Source organism: Hemiscyllium ocellatum, chromosome 14, assembly GCF_020745735.1.
Source record: "Hemiscyllium ocellatum isolate sHemOce1 chromosome 14, sHemOce1.pat.X.cur, whole genome shotgun sequence".
NCBI lineage: Eukaryota > Metazoa > Chordata > Chondrichthyes > Orectolobiformes > Hemiscylliidae > Hemiscyllium > Hemiscyllium ocellatum.
Window position 1 is genome coordinate 6,171,507 of NC_083414.1, and position 15,844 is coordinate 6,187,350.

Genomic DNA, 15,844 nt, shown 5'->3' on the forward strand with positions numbered 1-15,844 from the left:
ACAATTGTCCAATATGAAAACATAACACACACAGACACGGGATTTACAGCTAGCCTGTTTTTTTTACCAGAGGTGTGGCGATGAGTTTTAACACTGATCACAGGATGGAGACGGTTGTCCCTATCTCTCAACAACAGAAACACACGAGACACAGCACTCACCACAAAGAAACGTCAGAAAGCTGAGAACCGAAGAGAAAACGGCGACATTCATTCCTGCTGGTTGCCCAAGAACCCGACCAGCCGATTATGGTCACAAGGTTAAAATCTTAACCCTGAAAGACACTCAAAGGAGTTTAAAATGTAAATTCTTTTACTCAATTTTATACAGGACACTATCACTTTTTAACCAAATGTGTGACAGTTGGTGTGTGTGTGTTCAAGTGTGTGTTTGTGCACATATGCGTGTCTGTGTGTGCATGTGTTAGTGTTTGTGTGTCCATCTGTGCAGTATGTACAGATAGAAGCTTATAAAGATTGTGAATGGCAGGGGTAGAGTGGAAAGTATGAGGCTTTTCCCCAGGGTGGAGGGATCAATTACTAGGGGACACAGGTTCAAGGTGCGAGGGGAGCAAGCTTAACAGAGATGTGCGAGGTACATTTTTCACACAAAGGGTGGTGAGTGCTTGGAACATGCAGCCAGAGAAGGTGGGGGAAACAGACATAATAGCAACATTCAAGAAGCACCTGGACGGATACATGAAGAGGAAGGGAATAGAGAGGTACTGATAGAGAGGTCTGTGTGTGTGAGTGTCTCGGTGTGTGTGTGTCTCGCTGTGTGTGTCTTGCTGTGTGTGTGTGTCTCAGTGTGTATGTGTGTCTCTGTGAGTGTGTGTGTCTCGCTCTGTGTGTGTGTGTCTCGCTGTGTGTGTGCTTCTCAGTGTGTGTGTGTGTGTGTGCGTGTCTCGCTGTGTATTCGTGTGTGTGCGTCTTGCTGTGTGTGTATCTTGGTGTGTGTGTGTCTCGCTCTGTGTATGTGTGTGTGTGTGTGTGTGTGTCTCGGTATGTGTTTGTGTGTGCGTGTCTTGGTGTGTATGTCTCAGTGTGTCTCTCGGTGTGTGTGTCTCGGTATGTCTGTATCTGTGCATCTGTGTATGTATCTATGTGTCAGTGTGTCTATGTGCGTGTGTCTGTACGTGTGTCTGTGTCTATGTGTGTTTGTATGTGTGCAGTGTGTGTCCTTGCGTCTGTGTGTGTTTGTGTTTGTTTCTGTGTCTGTGTCTGTGTCTATGTGTGTTTTTATGTGTGCGGTGTGTGTCCTTGCATCTGTGTGTTTGTTTGTTTCTGTGTCTGCGTACATGTCTGTGTCTGTGTACATGTCTGTGTCTGTATACATGTCTGTGTCTGTGTACATGTCTGTGTCTACATGGATCTGTCTATGTGTGACAGATCAATGAGTGCACAAAAGCTGCAAGCTTGACATTGCATCTTTATTATTTTTCCAGAGCAGCAGGTAATATGTGTGTGTTTTTTTTAAGCTCAGGAGAACATTACTGCTCCAGTAAAAACAAGTTAACTGCACTTTGATTGGAGAGAGATGTAGCTTCATGTTAAAATGAAGTTAAACATTTGTGGTGACTGACTGATAAGGGTCCATTCATCCCTTTTTCACCTGGGCAGAGAAAAAGTGTCAGCAATGAGGGAATTGGGCTCGTTCTCCTTAGAGAGAGGAGAGTTGAGAACAGAATTGATTGCGAAATCATGAGGTGTCAGCTCAGAGTGGATAGAGAGAAACTGGAGATAAAGAGGAGAGAAAAGCAAAAGGGAAGGCACGTGTCGAAGAATCCAAGTACAGCGGGAGGAAAGGTGTGATTTTTGGGTGGCAATTGTCTGTATGGAGTTTGCACATCCTCCCATGTCTGTGTGGGTTTCCTCCCACAGTCCAAAGATGTGCAGGTCAGGTGAACTGGCCATGCTAAATTGCCCGTAGTGTTAGGTGAAGAGGTAAGTGTAGTGTTATGGGTCTGGGTGGGTTGCTCTTCGGCGGGTCAGTGTGGACTTGTTGGGCCGAAGGGCCTGTTTCCACACTGTAAGTAATCTAATCTAATACTCAGTGAGTGGTTTGGATTCGGAATGCACTGTCTAGGTTTGTGGTGGAGGTGCATTCAATCAGTCTGTTGTACATGTGCTGGCTTTTAGAAAGACCTTTCCAATTAGCCCCACCCCCATCCTCCCCTTGCCCACCGGCTTGACAAAGGCATTTGAAAGTTACTACTGAACCTGCTTCCCCCAACCACTCAGGCAGAGAGCTCCAAATCACAGCAATCCAATTATCCTTCCATCGCTCCAAGCCCAACCCAATCCCTTTCTCCTTTTCTTCTGGCAGCTTTGAACACGTGTGCTTTCTCGTTATTTCGGAAATAATTGTTCCTTATCACAGCCACTCAAAATTGGGATCACCTCTATTTGCTGCGATGATGGTTATCTTTCAAAGTACAGCATTTTACCATAGAACACATTGAGAAATTAGCAAGAACAACATGCATTTAGGTAGTGCCTTTTGCATAATTGATCCATGCAGAAGGAGGCCAGTTTGTCTGCAGCAGCTTTTCAAACAAGCCCCATTACCTATTGCAAACCTCTGACCTTCTCCCCACAATATTGCACGATATCTCCAGTTAAAAAGAGCAATGCCTCGTCAAAACTACATCAGGTTGTTTCACAGGAGTGCTATCCCATAATATTTGATAATCGGCTACAGAAGTGGATATAAACACTTGATAGAGGTGTACAAGAGGTATAGATCGAGTGGATCGCCAGGGACTTTTTCCCTGGTTGGAAATGGCTATCATTAAGGCGGCATCATTTTAAGGTGATTAGAGAAAGGTTTAGGGGAGATGTCAGAGGTAGGTTCTTTGCACAGAGTGTGGTGGGTGCGTGGAATACACTGCCAGCGGTGGGAGTAGAGTCAGAGACATTTGGGACATTTAAGTGACTCTTGGATAGGCTCATGGAAGATAGTACAGTGAAGAGTGTGTAGTTCAGGAACCCCACACCGCCCGATTTTACCTCCTACCCAAGAGCCATACGCCTGACTACCACATCCGACCTATCGTCTCAGCCTGCTCCTGCCCCATCGAATTCATCTCCACATACCTTGATACTGTCCTTCCCCCCTTCCCCATCCAGGAACTCCTCACATATGGTCAGGAGACCACCCATGCCTTCCACCTCCTCCAAGACTTCCGTTTCCTGGTACCCAACGCCTCATCTTCACTATGGGCATCCAGTCACTCTACACTTCCATCCACCAGGACCAGGGCCACTAAGCCCTCCATTTCTTCCTCTTCTGACATCCCCACCACTATCCATACACCGACACTCTCATTTGTTTGGCTGAACTGGTCCTCACCCTCAACAATTTCTCCTTCCAATCCTCCCACTTCCTCCAGACCAAAGGGGCAGCCATGGGCCCCAGCTATGCCTGTCTCTTTGTCAGCTACGTGGAACAGTCTAACTTCCGCAGTTACACCGGCACCACTCCCCTCCCTTTCTTCTGCGACATTGATGACTGCATCAATACCACCTCAAGCTCCCACGAGGAGGGTGAACAGCTCATCAACTTCACCAATACATTCCACCCTGACCTTAAATTCACCTGGACCATCTCAGACACCTCCCTCCCTTTCCTGGACCTCTCCATCTCCATCAACAGTGACCAACTCAACACTGACATGTTCTACAAACCTGCCAACTCCCACAGCTACCTGGATTACACCTCCTCCCACCCTACCTCCTGTAAAAATGCTATCCCTTATTCCCAATTCCTCCACATCCGCCGCATCTGCTTCCAGGAGGATCAGTTCCACCACAGAACACACCAGACAGCCTCCTTCTGTAAAGACAGCAATTTCCCCTCCCACATGGTCGATGATGCCCTCCAGCGCATTTCATTCACTTCCTGCACCTCCACCCTCGATCCCCACCCCTTCAACCACAAGGACAGGACCCCCCACCGGGCCTCACCTTCCACGCCACCAACCTCCGTATACATATCATCCTCCACCATTTCCGGCACCTACAAACAGACCTCACCACCAGGGATATATTTCCCTCCCCACCTTTATCCGCTTTCCATAAAAACCGTTCCCTCCATCCCCCAATAACCCACCCTTCCCTCCTGGCACCTTCCCCTGCCACTAGAAGAATTGCAAAACCTGCACCCACACCCCCTCCCACCTCACCTCCATCCAACGCCCCAGAGGATCCTTCCATCTCCTGCACTTCTACCCATGTCATTTACTGTATCTGTTGCTCCCGATGCTGTCTCCTCTACATTGGGGGGACAGGGCGCCTTCTCGCAGAGCACTTCGGAGAATATCACTGGGACACCCGCACCAACCAACCCCACCGCCCCGTGGCTGAATGTTTCAACTCCCCCCCCAACTCAACCGAGGATATGCAGGTCCTGGGCCTCCTCCACTGCCACTCCCTCACCACCCGACGCCCGGAGGAAAGACATCTCATCTTCCGCCTCGGGACCCTCCAACCCCACGGCATCAATGTGGATTTCACCAGTTTCCTCATTCCCCCCCATCTTACCCAGTTCCAACTCAGCACCACCCTCATGAACTGCCCTACCTGTCCATCTTCCTTCCCACCTATCCGCTCCCACCTCTCCCCTCTGACCTATCACCTTTGCCCCCACCTCCATCCACCTATCACTTTCCCAGCTACCTTCTCTCCAACCGAACACCCTCCCAGTTATCTCTCAGCCCCTTTGGGCCTTCCCCACATTCCTGATGAAGACCTTACACTCGGAACGTCGACTCTCCTGCTCCTCGGATGCTGCCTGAGTGGCTGTGCTTTTCCAGCACTACACTCTTCGATTCTGATCTCCAGCATCTGCAGTCCTCACTTTCTCCTGGTGTGTGGGTTAGTCTGATCTTAGAGTAGGATAAAAGGTCGGCACAACATCGAGGGCCGAAGGGCCCATACTGTGTTGTCCTGTTCTATATTCTACATCCAGATTGATGCAGAGTTTGGTTTTAAGCCAGTGAGTGGCGAGTGTGGTGCTGGAAAAACACAGCAGGTCAGGCAGCATCCGAGGAGCAGGAGAGTCGACGTTTCAGGCATAAGCCCTTCACCTGATGCTGCCTGACCTGCTGCGCTTTTCCAGCACCACACTCGAGTCTCTAATCTCCAGCATCTGCAATCCTCACTTTTGCCAAGTTGATTTTAACGCAGTGGGGTAAAGTAGGAGAATTGGGGGGGGGACTGGGGGGAAGTGGTGAGTTCCAGAGAGGCAAATTCCAGAGCTGGGTCCCAGGTCTCTCAAGACATGCATCATTAAAACTGAGGAGAGGCCAGAGGTGAAGGAAGGGGGAGGTGGGGAAGGGGAGGAGTTCCCACCAATCAGGCAGGGTGGGGGACCTGAGAAGGAGACCATTAAAAATACAGGGACTTGTGAAATAGGTCTGGAGCTGGCGAAAGGCGCTACGTAAATGCAGGTGATTTCTTTCATTAACCAGTTTTCCTAATCAACCTGTATCAGGGGTGTTATTCCACACCCCCCGGAGCAGGTGGGACTTTAACCCGGGCCTCCCGGTCCAAGAGTGGGGACACTACCACAGAAAGAGCTGATGGAACATTGGGAGCCAGGGATAAATGGCTGGAGCACCATCTCTACCTGGCGTTCAGGCCAACTGTGTAAAGGATTTGAGTGAAGGTCGGTGGTTGGGGGGGTGGTTAAAGGCTGCTCTCTCTCGGGTTCAAGACCCACCTGCTCCAGAGGTGTGTCATTGCCAGCTCCCGGAGAGAAAACAGCTCCAGTGAGCGGAGTTGGCTAATTCTCCCCTCGGCTCGGATCTTGGTGATAGTGCTGTTCGATTGGCAATGCGAACCGGAGAAACAGATCCATCTGGGAAGCTGTCTCAGAGAGATGGGCGGGAGGGGGGGGGTGTGGGGTTGGGGGGGGGGGGGGGGGGGCGGGGGGGAGGTGGAGGAGAAAGGGAAGATGTAAAATCCCTGATCCATTGTGGGGCAGGGAAATTTCTGGTTGAATAATGAATGTAAAACATCAGGACCCAGTGTCTGTAACGGTCCTGGACGTTATAAACGGGTTGATAAAGTCTCTCTTTCACACACACAAATACACACAGACACACTCACATACACTCACACACACACAAATACACACAGAGACACACACTTACACTCACACACACACAAATACACACAGATACACACACACACACACAAATACACACAGACACACTCACATACACTCACACACACACAAATACACACAGACACACTCACATACACGCAAATACACACAGATACACTCACACACACACACACACACAAATACACACAGAGACACACACACATATACACACACACACAGACACACTCATATACATACACATATCCACACATACACACAGAGACACACACTCATATACACATACACACAAATACACACAGAGACACATACACACACACTCATATACATACACATATACACACATACACACAGAGATACGCACTCATATACACATACACTCACATACACGCACAGACACACATAGACACACTCATACACACAGACACACAAAGATACACACGCACACACACACAGACACACACAGAGGATCATACAGGAACTTACAATATCCTAAACCGCCCACTTCCCATCACCCCCCCCCCAACCCCCGAAATTGCTACACCTCAGTCGGATCAATTTCCCCCAATTGAGTGGCTAGAGAGTGGGGGTGGTGGTGAGGGGGAGAAATTGACATGGGGTCAATTGCACCTACACCCAAACACAACCTTGCCGTTATAACTCACCCCACAGCTCTGTGCGAGCTGAGAAACCTATTGTTTTAATTTCTGATCGCTGACAATACGGTAAAGTGCTGACCTGGGCGGTCCGGGAGGTTCCCAGGATCTACAGAAAATGTAATTCCCATCCGCGTTGACAAAATGCGACAGGTCCTTATAAAGCAAGCCCTGGGGTGTCACTCGATTCCCACTTTGCTCCAACATCGCTGCGCCTAGGCACCTGGAACACATAGCATTTTTAAAAAATTTTGTTTTCCGAAAAGACACAAATCAAAAGTTATTGTGGGGAGGATTGTGTTGGGGGGGGGGGAAGAGTGTTGAGGAAAATAACAGGGGACACCAGTGTTAAGTCTGGGCTGGAGTTCCCCTTGGAGGTCTGTGACCCACACACACACACTCAGGGAGATTTCTAATAAAAACAGTGGAACGCAGAACACTTACCTTCAATAAATACACGTTCACCGTCCGCGACACAATCACAGAACACAGGCGAGGGGGGGATGCTGAAAGGGGAAGATCTTAACGCAGAATCAGGACGTTCCGGCTTTGCTCTGAAGTCGTTTCACATTTCACTTGTACGAATCTTGTTGATTTTCTCTCTCTCTCTCTGTCATTCCCTCCCCTCTCAGTGCGGGAGGTTGAGTGACTCTCCCTCTGGCGGTACCCGAGCGCTTTCTCCTTGAGTTAATTTACTGCTATGTTTCGAGTGGGGACAGAGGGAGGAAGAGAGAGAGAGAGAGGGAGAGAGAGAGAGAGGGAGGGAGGGAGAGAGAGAAAGACTAAGGGAGGGGGAGAGAAAGTGGGGGAGAGAGAGGGATGGAGAGGGAGGGAGAGAGAGGGAGAGAGAGAGAGAGAGGGGAGGGAGAGAGAGAAAGACTAAGGGAGGGGGGAGAGAAAGTGGGGGAGAGAGAGGGATGGAGAGGGAGGGAGAGAGAGGGAGAGAGAGGGAGGAAGGGAGAGAAAGACTAAGGGAGGGGGAGAGAATGTGGGGGAGAGAGAGGGATACAGAGGGAGAGAGAGGCTGAGAAAGAGAGCGAGGGAGAGAGAGAGGGAGAGGGAGGGAGGGAGAGAGAGAAAGACTAAGGTAGGGGGGAGAGAAAGTGGGGGAGAGAGAGGGATGGAGAGGGAGAGGGAGAGAGAGAGAGAAAGACTAAGGGAGGGGGAGAGAATGAGAGGGATGGAGAGGGAGAGAGAGGGAGGGAGAGAGAGAGGAGGGAGAGAGAGAAGCGGGGGAGACAGAGGGAGGGAGAGGGAAAGAGAGAGGGATGGGGATGAGAGGGAGGGGGAGAGAGAGGAAGGGAGAGAGAGGGAGCGAGCGAACGATCAGCCCTCAGCAAAGGACTCACCTTCATCCCCCTCTGTCCGCGCATCAATGAATTTAATACATGTCGAATAATTCTTCCGTCGCCTCAGCCTCCGAGCTTACTTTCACAATCAGGATTCCCGCCCACCTTCCGAGGACCCCTTTGCCCACCTCCAACACACTGCATCCACCGGGACACCCTGCACTGGCCTATTACCAGCCCTCAACCTCTTCATTTCCAACTGCCACTGGGACATTAACCGCCTCAACCTATCTACCCCCCTCCCCCACTCCAACCTCTCACCCTCACAGCGCACAGCCCTCCAATCCCTCTGCTCCAATCCCAACCTCACCATCAAGCCAGCAGATAAAGGGGGCGCAGTGGTAGTCTGGTGCACTGACCTCTACACCACTGACGCCAAATGCCAACACGAGGACACCTCTTCCTACCGCCCCCTCGACCATGACCCCACCCCCCATCACCAAACCATCATCTCCCAGACCATACAGAACCTCATCACCTCAGGAGATCTCCCACCCACAGCTTCCAGCCTCATAGTCCGGGAACCCCGCACTGTCCGGTTCTACCTCCTTCCCAAGATCCACAAGCCTGACCACCCTGGCCGACCCATTGTCTCAGCATGCTCCTGCCGCACTGAACTCACCTCTACCTACCTCGACACTGTCCTATTCCCCCTAGTCCAGGAACTCCCCACATACATTTGAGACACCACCCACGCCCTCCATCTCCTCCAAGACTTCCGTTTCCCCGGCCCACAACGCCTCATCTTCACCATGGATATCCAATCCCTCTACACCTCCATCCACCATGACCAGGGCCACCAAGCCCTCCGTTTTTTCCTCTCTAGACGTCCCCAACAGTACCCTTCCACCGACACTCTCATTCGTTTGGCTGAACTGGTCTTCACCCATCACAATTTCTCCTTCGAATCCTCCCACTTCCTCCAGATCAAGGGGGTAGCCATGGGCACCCGTATGGGCCCCAGCTATGCCCGCCTCTTTGTTGGCTACGTAGAACAGTTGATCTTCCGTAATTACACTGGCACCATTCCCCACCTCTTCCTCCGCTACGCTGATGACTGCATTGGCGCCACCTCGTGCTCCCGCGAGGAGGTTGAGCAATTCATCAACTTCACCAACACATTCCACCCTGATCTTAAATTTACCTGGACCATCTCTGACACCTCCCTCCCCTTCCTGGACCTTTCCATCTTCATTAATGACCACCGACTTGACACTGACATTTTTACAAACCCACTGACTCCCACAGCTACCTGGATTACACCTCTTCCCACCCTACCTCTCGCAAAAATGCCATCCCGTATTCCCAATTCCTCCGCCTCCGCCATATCTGCTCCCAGGTGGACCAGTTCCACCACAGAACACACCAGATGGCCTCCTTCTTTAGAGACCGCAATTTCCCTTCCCACGTGGTTAAAGATACCCTCCAATGCATCTCGTCCACATCCCGCACCTCCGCCCTCAGACCCCACCCCTTCAACCGTAACAAGGACAGAACGCCCCTGGTGCTCACCTTCCACCCTACCAACCTTCGCATAAACCAAATCATCCGCCGACATTTCCGCCACCTCCAAAAAGACCCCACCACCAGGGATATATTTCCCTTCCCACTCCTTTCCGCCTTCCGCAAAGACCGTTCCCTCCGTGACTATCTGGTCAAGACCATGCTCCCCTTCAACCCACCCACCCATCCTGGCATCTTCCCCTGCCACTGCAGGAACTGTAAAACCTGTGCCCAAACCTCCTCCCTCACCTCCATCTAAGGCCCTAAAGGAGCCTTCCACATCCATCAATGTTTTACCTGCGCATCCACCAATATCATTTATTGTATCCGTTGCTCCCAATGCGGTCTCCTCTACATTGGGGAGGCTGGGCGCCTCCTAGCAGAACGCTTTAGGGAACATCTCTGGGACACCCGCACCAATCAACCACACCACCCCGTGGCCCAACATTTCAACTCCTCCTCCCACTCTGCCGAGGACATGGAGGTCCTGGGCCTCCTTCACCTCCGCTCGCTCACCACCAGACGCCTGGAGGAAGAACGCCTCATCTTCCGCCTCGGAACACTTCAACCCCAGGGCATCAATGTGGACTTCACCAATTTCCTCATTTCCCCTTCCCCCACTTCACCCCCCATTCCAACCTTCCAGCTCAGCACTGCCCCCATGAGCTGTCCTACTTGCCTATCTTCTTTTCCACCTATCCACTCCACTCTCCTCCCTGGCCTATCACCTTCATCCCCTCCCCCACTCACCTATTGTACTCCATGCTACTTTCTCCCCATCCCTACTCTCCTGTAGCTTATCTCTCCACGCTTCAGGCTCACTGCCTTTATTCCTGATGAAGGGCTTTTGCCCAAAACGTCGATTTTGCTGCTCCTCGGATGCTGCCTGACCTGCTGTGCTTTTCCAGCACCACCGATCCAGAATCTGGTTTCCAGCATCCGCAGTCATTGTTTTTACCTAGAAAAATGGAGGGGATGAAAAAGGAGGGTGTGAGAGGGAGGGAGAAGGGGAGGGAGAGAGAGAGCGGGAGAGTGGAGAGGGAGGGAGAGGGACAGATAGAGAGAAAGGGAGAGAGAGAGAGGGAGGGAGTTGGGGAAAGGAAGAGAGGGAGGGATGGAGAAGGTGAGAGGGAAGGGTGGGTGAGAGACGGAAGGAGTGAGAGGGGGGTAGAGTGAGAGAGGGAGAGAGAGAAAGAGAGAGAGAGGCAAGGAGGACAGATCTGCATCCACAGAGAAATAGTCTCCCTGTGCCATGGCTGTACCCCAGCGAGCTGTCCGTCCCTGTCCCTGGGAATAAACAGGGGAACATATTCGCTGCATGCCAGTGTGAGGCCGCTGAGATCAAATAGGCACCAAGAGATTGGGAATTCAGAAGAAACTTCACTCAGAGAATAAGGAGAATTTGGAGCTCATAGATTCATACATCATGGAAACTGACCCTTTGGACCAACCAGACAATAACAGACATCCCAGCCCATATCCCTTTAAACCCTTCCTATTCATAATACCCATCCAAATGCCTTTGAAATGTTGTAATTGTACCAGTTTCGCATAGTCATAGAGCAATGATTTTTTTTTCCTATGGCTGGTATTCCGTGAGATCTCAGTGTTTGGGGAGTGGGTCCACAGTTGGCACAGGAGCCTGAATGGAGCCAAGTTGGTGGTATTGGCTGGATTGGTGACTCAGAGCTGCTAGCCCACCACCTGCCAGCCTCCCTCAGTGGCTGCTCTTGTTTGCTGGTTGGTCTTGGTACCACCTCACCTGATTGGGCACTGGGACCCATGTGTCGATGTGAGGATGGAAGACCGTTTGTGGAGATTTTGGAATTGTCTCTGAAATGTTTCCTTTTGTTGTGTGTGTGTGTGTGTGTGTGTGTTTGTGTTTGTGTGTGTGTGTTTGTGTGTGTGTGTTTGTGTTTGTGTGTGTGTGTGTGTGTTTGTGTGTGTGTGTTTGTGTTTGTGTGTGTGTGTTTGTGTGTGTGTTTGTGTTTGTGTGTGTGTTTGTGTGTGTGTGTGTTTGTGTGTGTGTGTTTGTGTTTGTGTGTGTGTTTGTGTCTGTGTGTGTGTTTGTGTTTGTGTTTGTGTGTGTGTTTGTGTGTGTGTTTGTGTTTGTGTTTGTGTGTGTGTGTTTGTGTGTGTGTGTTTGTGTTTGTGTGTGTATGTATGTGCGTGTGTTTTTGTGTGGGTGTGTTTGTGTGTTTGTGTGTGCGTTTGTGTGCGTGTGTATGTGTGTGTGTGTTTGTGTGGGTGTGTTTGTGTGGGTGTGTTTGTGTGTTTGTGTGCGTGTGTTTGTGTGTGTGTTTGTGTGTGTATGTGTGTGTGTGTTTGCGTGTGTGTGTGTTTGTGTGTGTGTGTTTGCATGTGTGTGTGTTTGTGTGTGTGTGTGTTTGTGTGCGTGTATTTGTGTGTGTGTGTGTGTTTGTGTGCGTGTGTTTGTGTGTGTGTTTGTTTTGTGTGTGTGTGGGTTTGTTTTGTGTGTGTGTGTGTGTGTGTGTGTGTGTGTGTCAGAACGAACTGGTACCTGGGTCGGTATCTGTGGGGCTCCTGTTTGGGCAGGTTTGGACCTGGCAACTATACCAGCTTTTGGAGCTGACCTGCGATTGTCACAGTCTCTAAATTCGTTGTGTCTGCCTCTTGGAGGATATTCATGAATTTGTTATAATCAATGCCTGCAACAACTCCATCATCCAGTGCCATTCTCCCACTTTCTCCCCATATGCCTATGCACGATCTCTATCCGAATTACATCCACTGCCCCTCTTGGGTCTTTCAATGGAACCTGCCTCCGCCACATTCCCAGGCAGTATATTCCAGACTCTGTGTACTGACTGTGTAGAAATGTTTGTTTCTCACATCACCCTTGCTTTGGTTGCACATCACTTTAAATCTATGCCCCTTGTTGAGGTTCCTTTTATGATTGGGAACAGTTTCTTCCTCTCTGTCCAACACAATTTTGGAAACCCCCACCAATCTCCTCCCAGCCTTCTTCTCTCGAAGGAGAATAGTCCCAACTTCTTCACTCAATCCTCATCACTGAAGTTCCTCATCCCTGGGTCACTGTGATAAACAGCTTCTCCACTCACTTTCTTTACGCATGGGATATCGGTGTTGGTGTTTGGCTACAATTTATTACCCGTCCCTAGTTGCCCCTTGAGAAGGTGAAGGTGAGCTGCCTTCTTGAACCGCTGCAGTCCCTGTGCTGTGGGTAGACCCACAATGCCCTCAGGGAGGGAATCCCAGGACTTTGACCCAGCAACACTGAAGGAACGGCAATATATTTCCATGTCAGAATGGTGAGTGGCTCCAATGTATCTGCTGCCCATGTCCGAGATAGAAGTGGCCATAGGTTTGGAATGTGCTATTTAAGGACCTTTGGTGAATTTCTGCAGTGGATCTTGTAGATACAGCTGCTACAGAGTGCCGCTGGTGGAGAGAGTGGATACTTGTGGATGCGATGTCAATCAAGCAGTTGCTTTGTCCTGTAAGGGGTCGAGCATCTGGAGTTTTGTTGGAGCTGCACCCAACTAGGCAAGTGGGGACTATTCCACCGCATGCCTGACTTGTAGATGGTGGACAAACTTTGGGGAAGGTGAAAACAATGACTGCAGATGCTGGAAACCAGATTCTGGATTAGTGGTGCTGGAAAAGCACAGCAGTTCAGGCAGCATCCGAGGAGCAGCAAAATCAACGTTTCAGGCAAAAGCCCTTCATCAAGAATACAGGCACAGAGCCTGAAGGGTGGAGAGATAAATGAGAGGAGGGTGGGGGTGGGGAGAAAGTAACATAGAGTACAATAGGTGAATGGGGGTGGCGTTGAAGGTGATAGGTCAGGGAGGAGGGTGGGGGAAGGTAGGAAAGACTACAATGGGTGGATGGGGTGGGATGAAGGTGATAGGTCAGAGAGGAGGGTGGAGTGGATCGATGGAAAAGAAAATAGGCAAATAGGACAAGTCATGGGGACAGTGCTGAGCTGGAAGTTTGGAACTGGGGTGAGGTGGGGGAAGGGGAAATGAGGAAACTGTTGAAGTCCACATTGATGCCCTGGGATTGAAGTGTCAGGAGGTGAGTTACTCATGGTATTCCTAACCTCTGACCGCTCTTGTAGCCACTGTGTTTATATTGCATCCGGTTGAGTTTCTGGTCAATGGTAACTCTAAGGATGTCAATAGTGGAAGATTCAATGATGGTAACATCATTGAATGTCAAGGGTGGTGATTAGCTTGTCTCTTATTGGTGACAGACATTGCCTAGTATTTGTGTGGTTGTCAGCCCAAAGCCTGGATATTGTCCAGCTCTTGTTGCATTTGAACGTGGATTGCCTCAGTACCTGAGGAGTCGTGAATGGTACTGAATATGGTGCTATCATCAGTGAACATTCCCACTTCTGAGAGGTCTTTAATGAAGTAGCTGAAGATGGTTGATCCTAACTGTTTTCTATCTGTTAACCAATGTTCAATCCCAGTATAGTATTCACAGCAGTACATTATCCCTACCAGTATGTTATCCCAAATCCCATGCACTTTAATTTATTTAGTGGCCTCAGTGTCGATCTTTAACAAAAAAAACTTCTGAAAGTCCAAGTACACCACATCCACTAGATCTCCCTCATCTACTCTGCCCAACACATCCTCTAATGGGTTTGTCAAACATGATTTCCCCAGTGTAGATATGATGGGCCAAATGGCCTCCTTCTGCCACTGTGACAATTCTGTGAAATCCACATTGCCATGCCCAATTGGACAATTCATTTCTAAATGTCCAGTAATCACATCTTGAGAATAAGTTCTAGTATTTTCCTATGACTAAAAACAAGCTAACAAGATCTATACTTCACCATTTTCTCTCTCTCCCTCTTTCATTAAATAGTGGATGTACATTTGAAACTTTCCAATAGGAAGACATTGACGGGGCAAAGTCATCCATCATCACACGTCAATCACAATCATATAATCAAGGATGTGAAGACGCAGAAGCTTAAATACACATACCAATTTATTCAAGAACAGCTTCTTCCCCATGTCATTAGACTGGTGAATGGGTGTCTCTCATTTCTAACCTAATGTTGATCCTGATTGTGCAGCCACAGCTTTGTATGCCTTGTTCTGTCAAAACACCCTATCATCTGTATGTCCTTGTATGTTATGATCGGCCTGTAGTGCTCACAAAACAAAACTTTTCACTGTACTTAGGTGCATGTGACAACAATAAATCAAAGCAAAATGCATTGAACCTCAAAGTATTTGGGATTCAAATGCAATTCACATGCAACGTCCACTGTGTCTTCGGCCCTTGCAAATTGCACAAAGAGATCTCAATGAAGCAGAAGTTATTGCCACTGGCTTTAAAAGAGGAGGGTAGTGGCCCCAACCAACACGGAAGTGGGAAGACTTCCAGGGCACAGTATGGTAGCCCCTCTCCACCTGCACGCGATGATAGTGTAACACCTCACTGGGCACTGGAAACCAAGTCCCATTGTTGCCAGACTTGTCACAAAGATACAGATTTCATAAAAGTATGCAAAGTTCCTCAACTGACTTTGTCTTTTGGGCCCAGGTTAACAGAAAGCACCAACGGGTTTGCTGCACCTAACAACAACATTCCCTCGGTGCTGCACGGTTGTGTAGATATGGAGCTGCTCCAAGGGTCTGCACACGCAGATCCGTGTGCCAATTCCTTTCCTAGCATTGACTTCCAGTTTCTGAAATCACTGCTGTGCGTGGATCTTGGAAGGCCACACTGAAGGATGAGCAGACAGTTGTCATAGAATGTGTTGACCTCATTAAACATCGTGCTGTCTGGATGCATTGTTAGGGAACCCTTTCTTGGGTCCTCCTTCCATCTATTCTGGTCCATCCTCCATTGAAAGAAGACAGTTCACTCATGAGGATTGGGCTGCCCTCTGACTCTGAGCATTTGTTGATCCACCTTAGAATTGGAGCGAGCAATCCATGCTATGTCAATCACTAGACTGACTCCTTCTAACCAATGAGCTCAAGATAACTACTCATGACATCAGAGTCGAGAGTGTGGTGCTGGAAAAGCACAGCAGGTCAGGAGCATCTGAGGAGGAGGGGAATTGACATTTCCCTGAGGCCTCATTCCTGATGAAGGGGCTTTGCTCAAAACATTGATTCTCCTGCGCCTCGGATGCTGCCTGACCTGCTGTGCTTTTCCAGCACCACACTCTCGACTCTGATCTCCAGCACCTGC

General features: G+C 49.6%; 1 protein-coding gene across 1 annotated transcript in view; it reads right to left on the reverse strand.

The window, feature by feature from the left end:
• LOC132822231 (monoglyceride lipase-like) overlaps positions 1-7,480 on the reverse strand; it is a 126,924-nt gene extending 119,444 nt beyond the window's left edge. The window contains exons 1-2 of the mRNA XM_060835336.1: positions 7,227-7,480; positions 6,865-7,005 (exon numbers count right to left, since the gene is read on the reverse strand). Coding sequence (XP_060691319.1) covers positions 6,865-6,989 — 125 coding nt within the window. The 5' untranslated portion in view covers positions 6,990-7,005; positions 7,227-7,480. The remainder of the gene's footprint in view (positions 1-6,864; positions 7,006-7,226) is intronic.
• Positions 7,481-15,844: the final 8,364 nt, after the last annotated feature.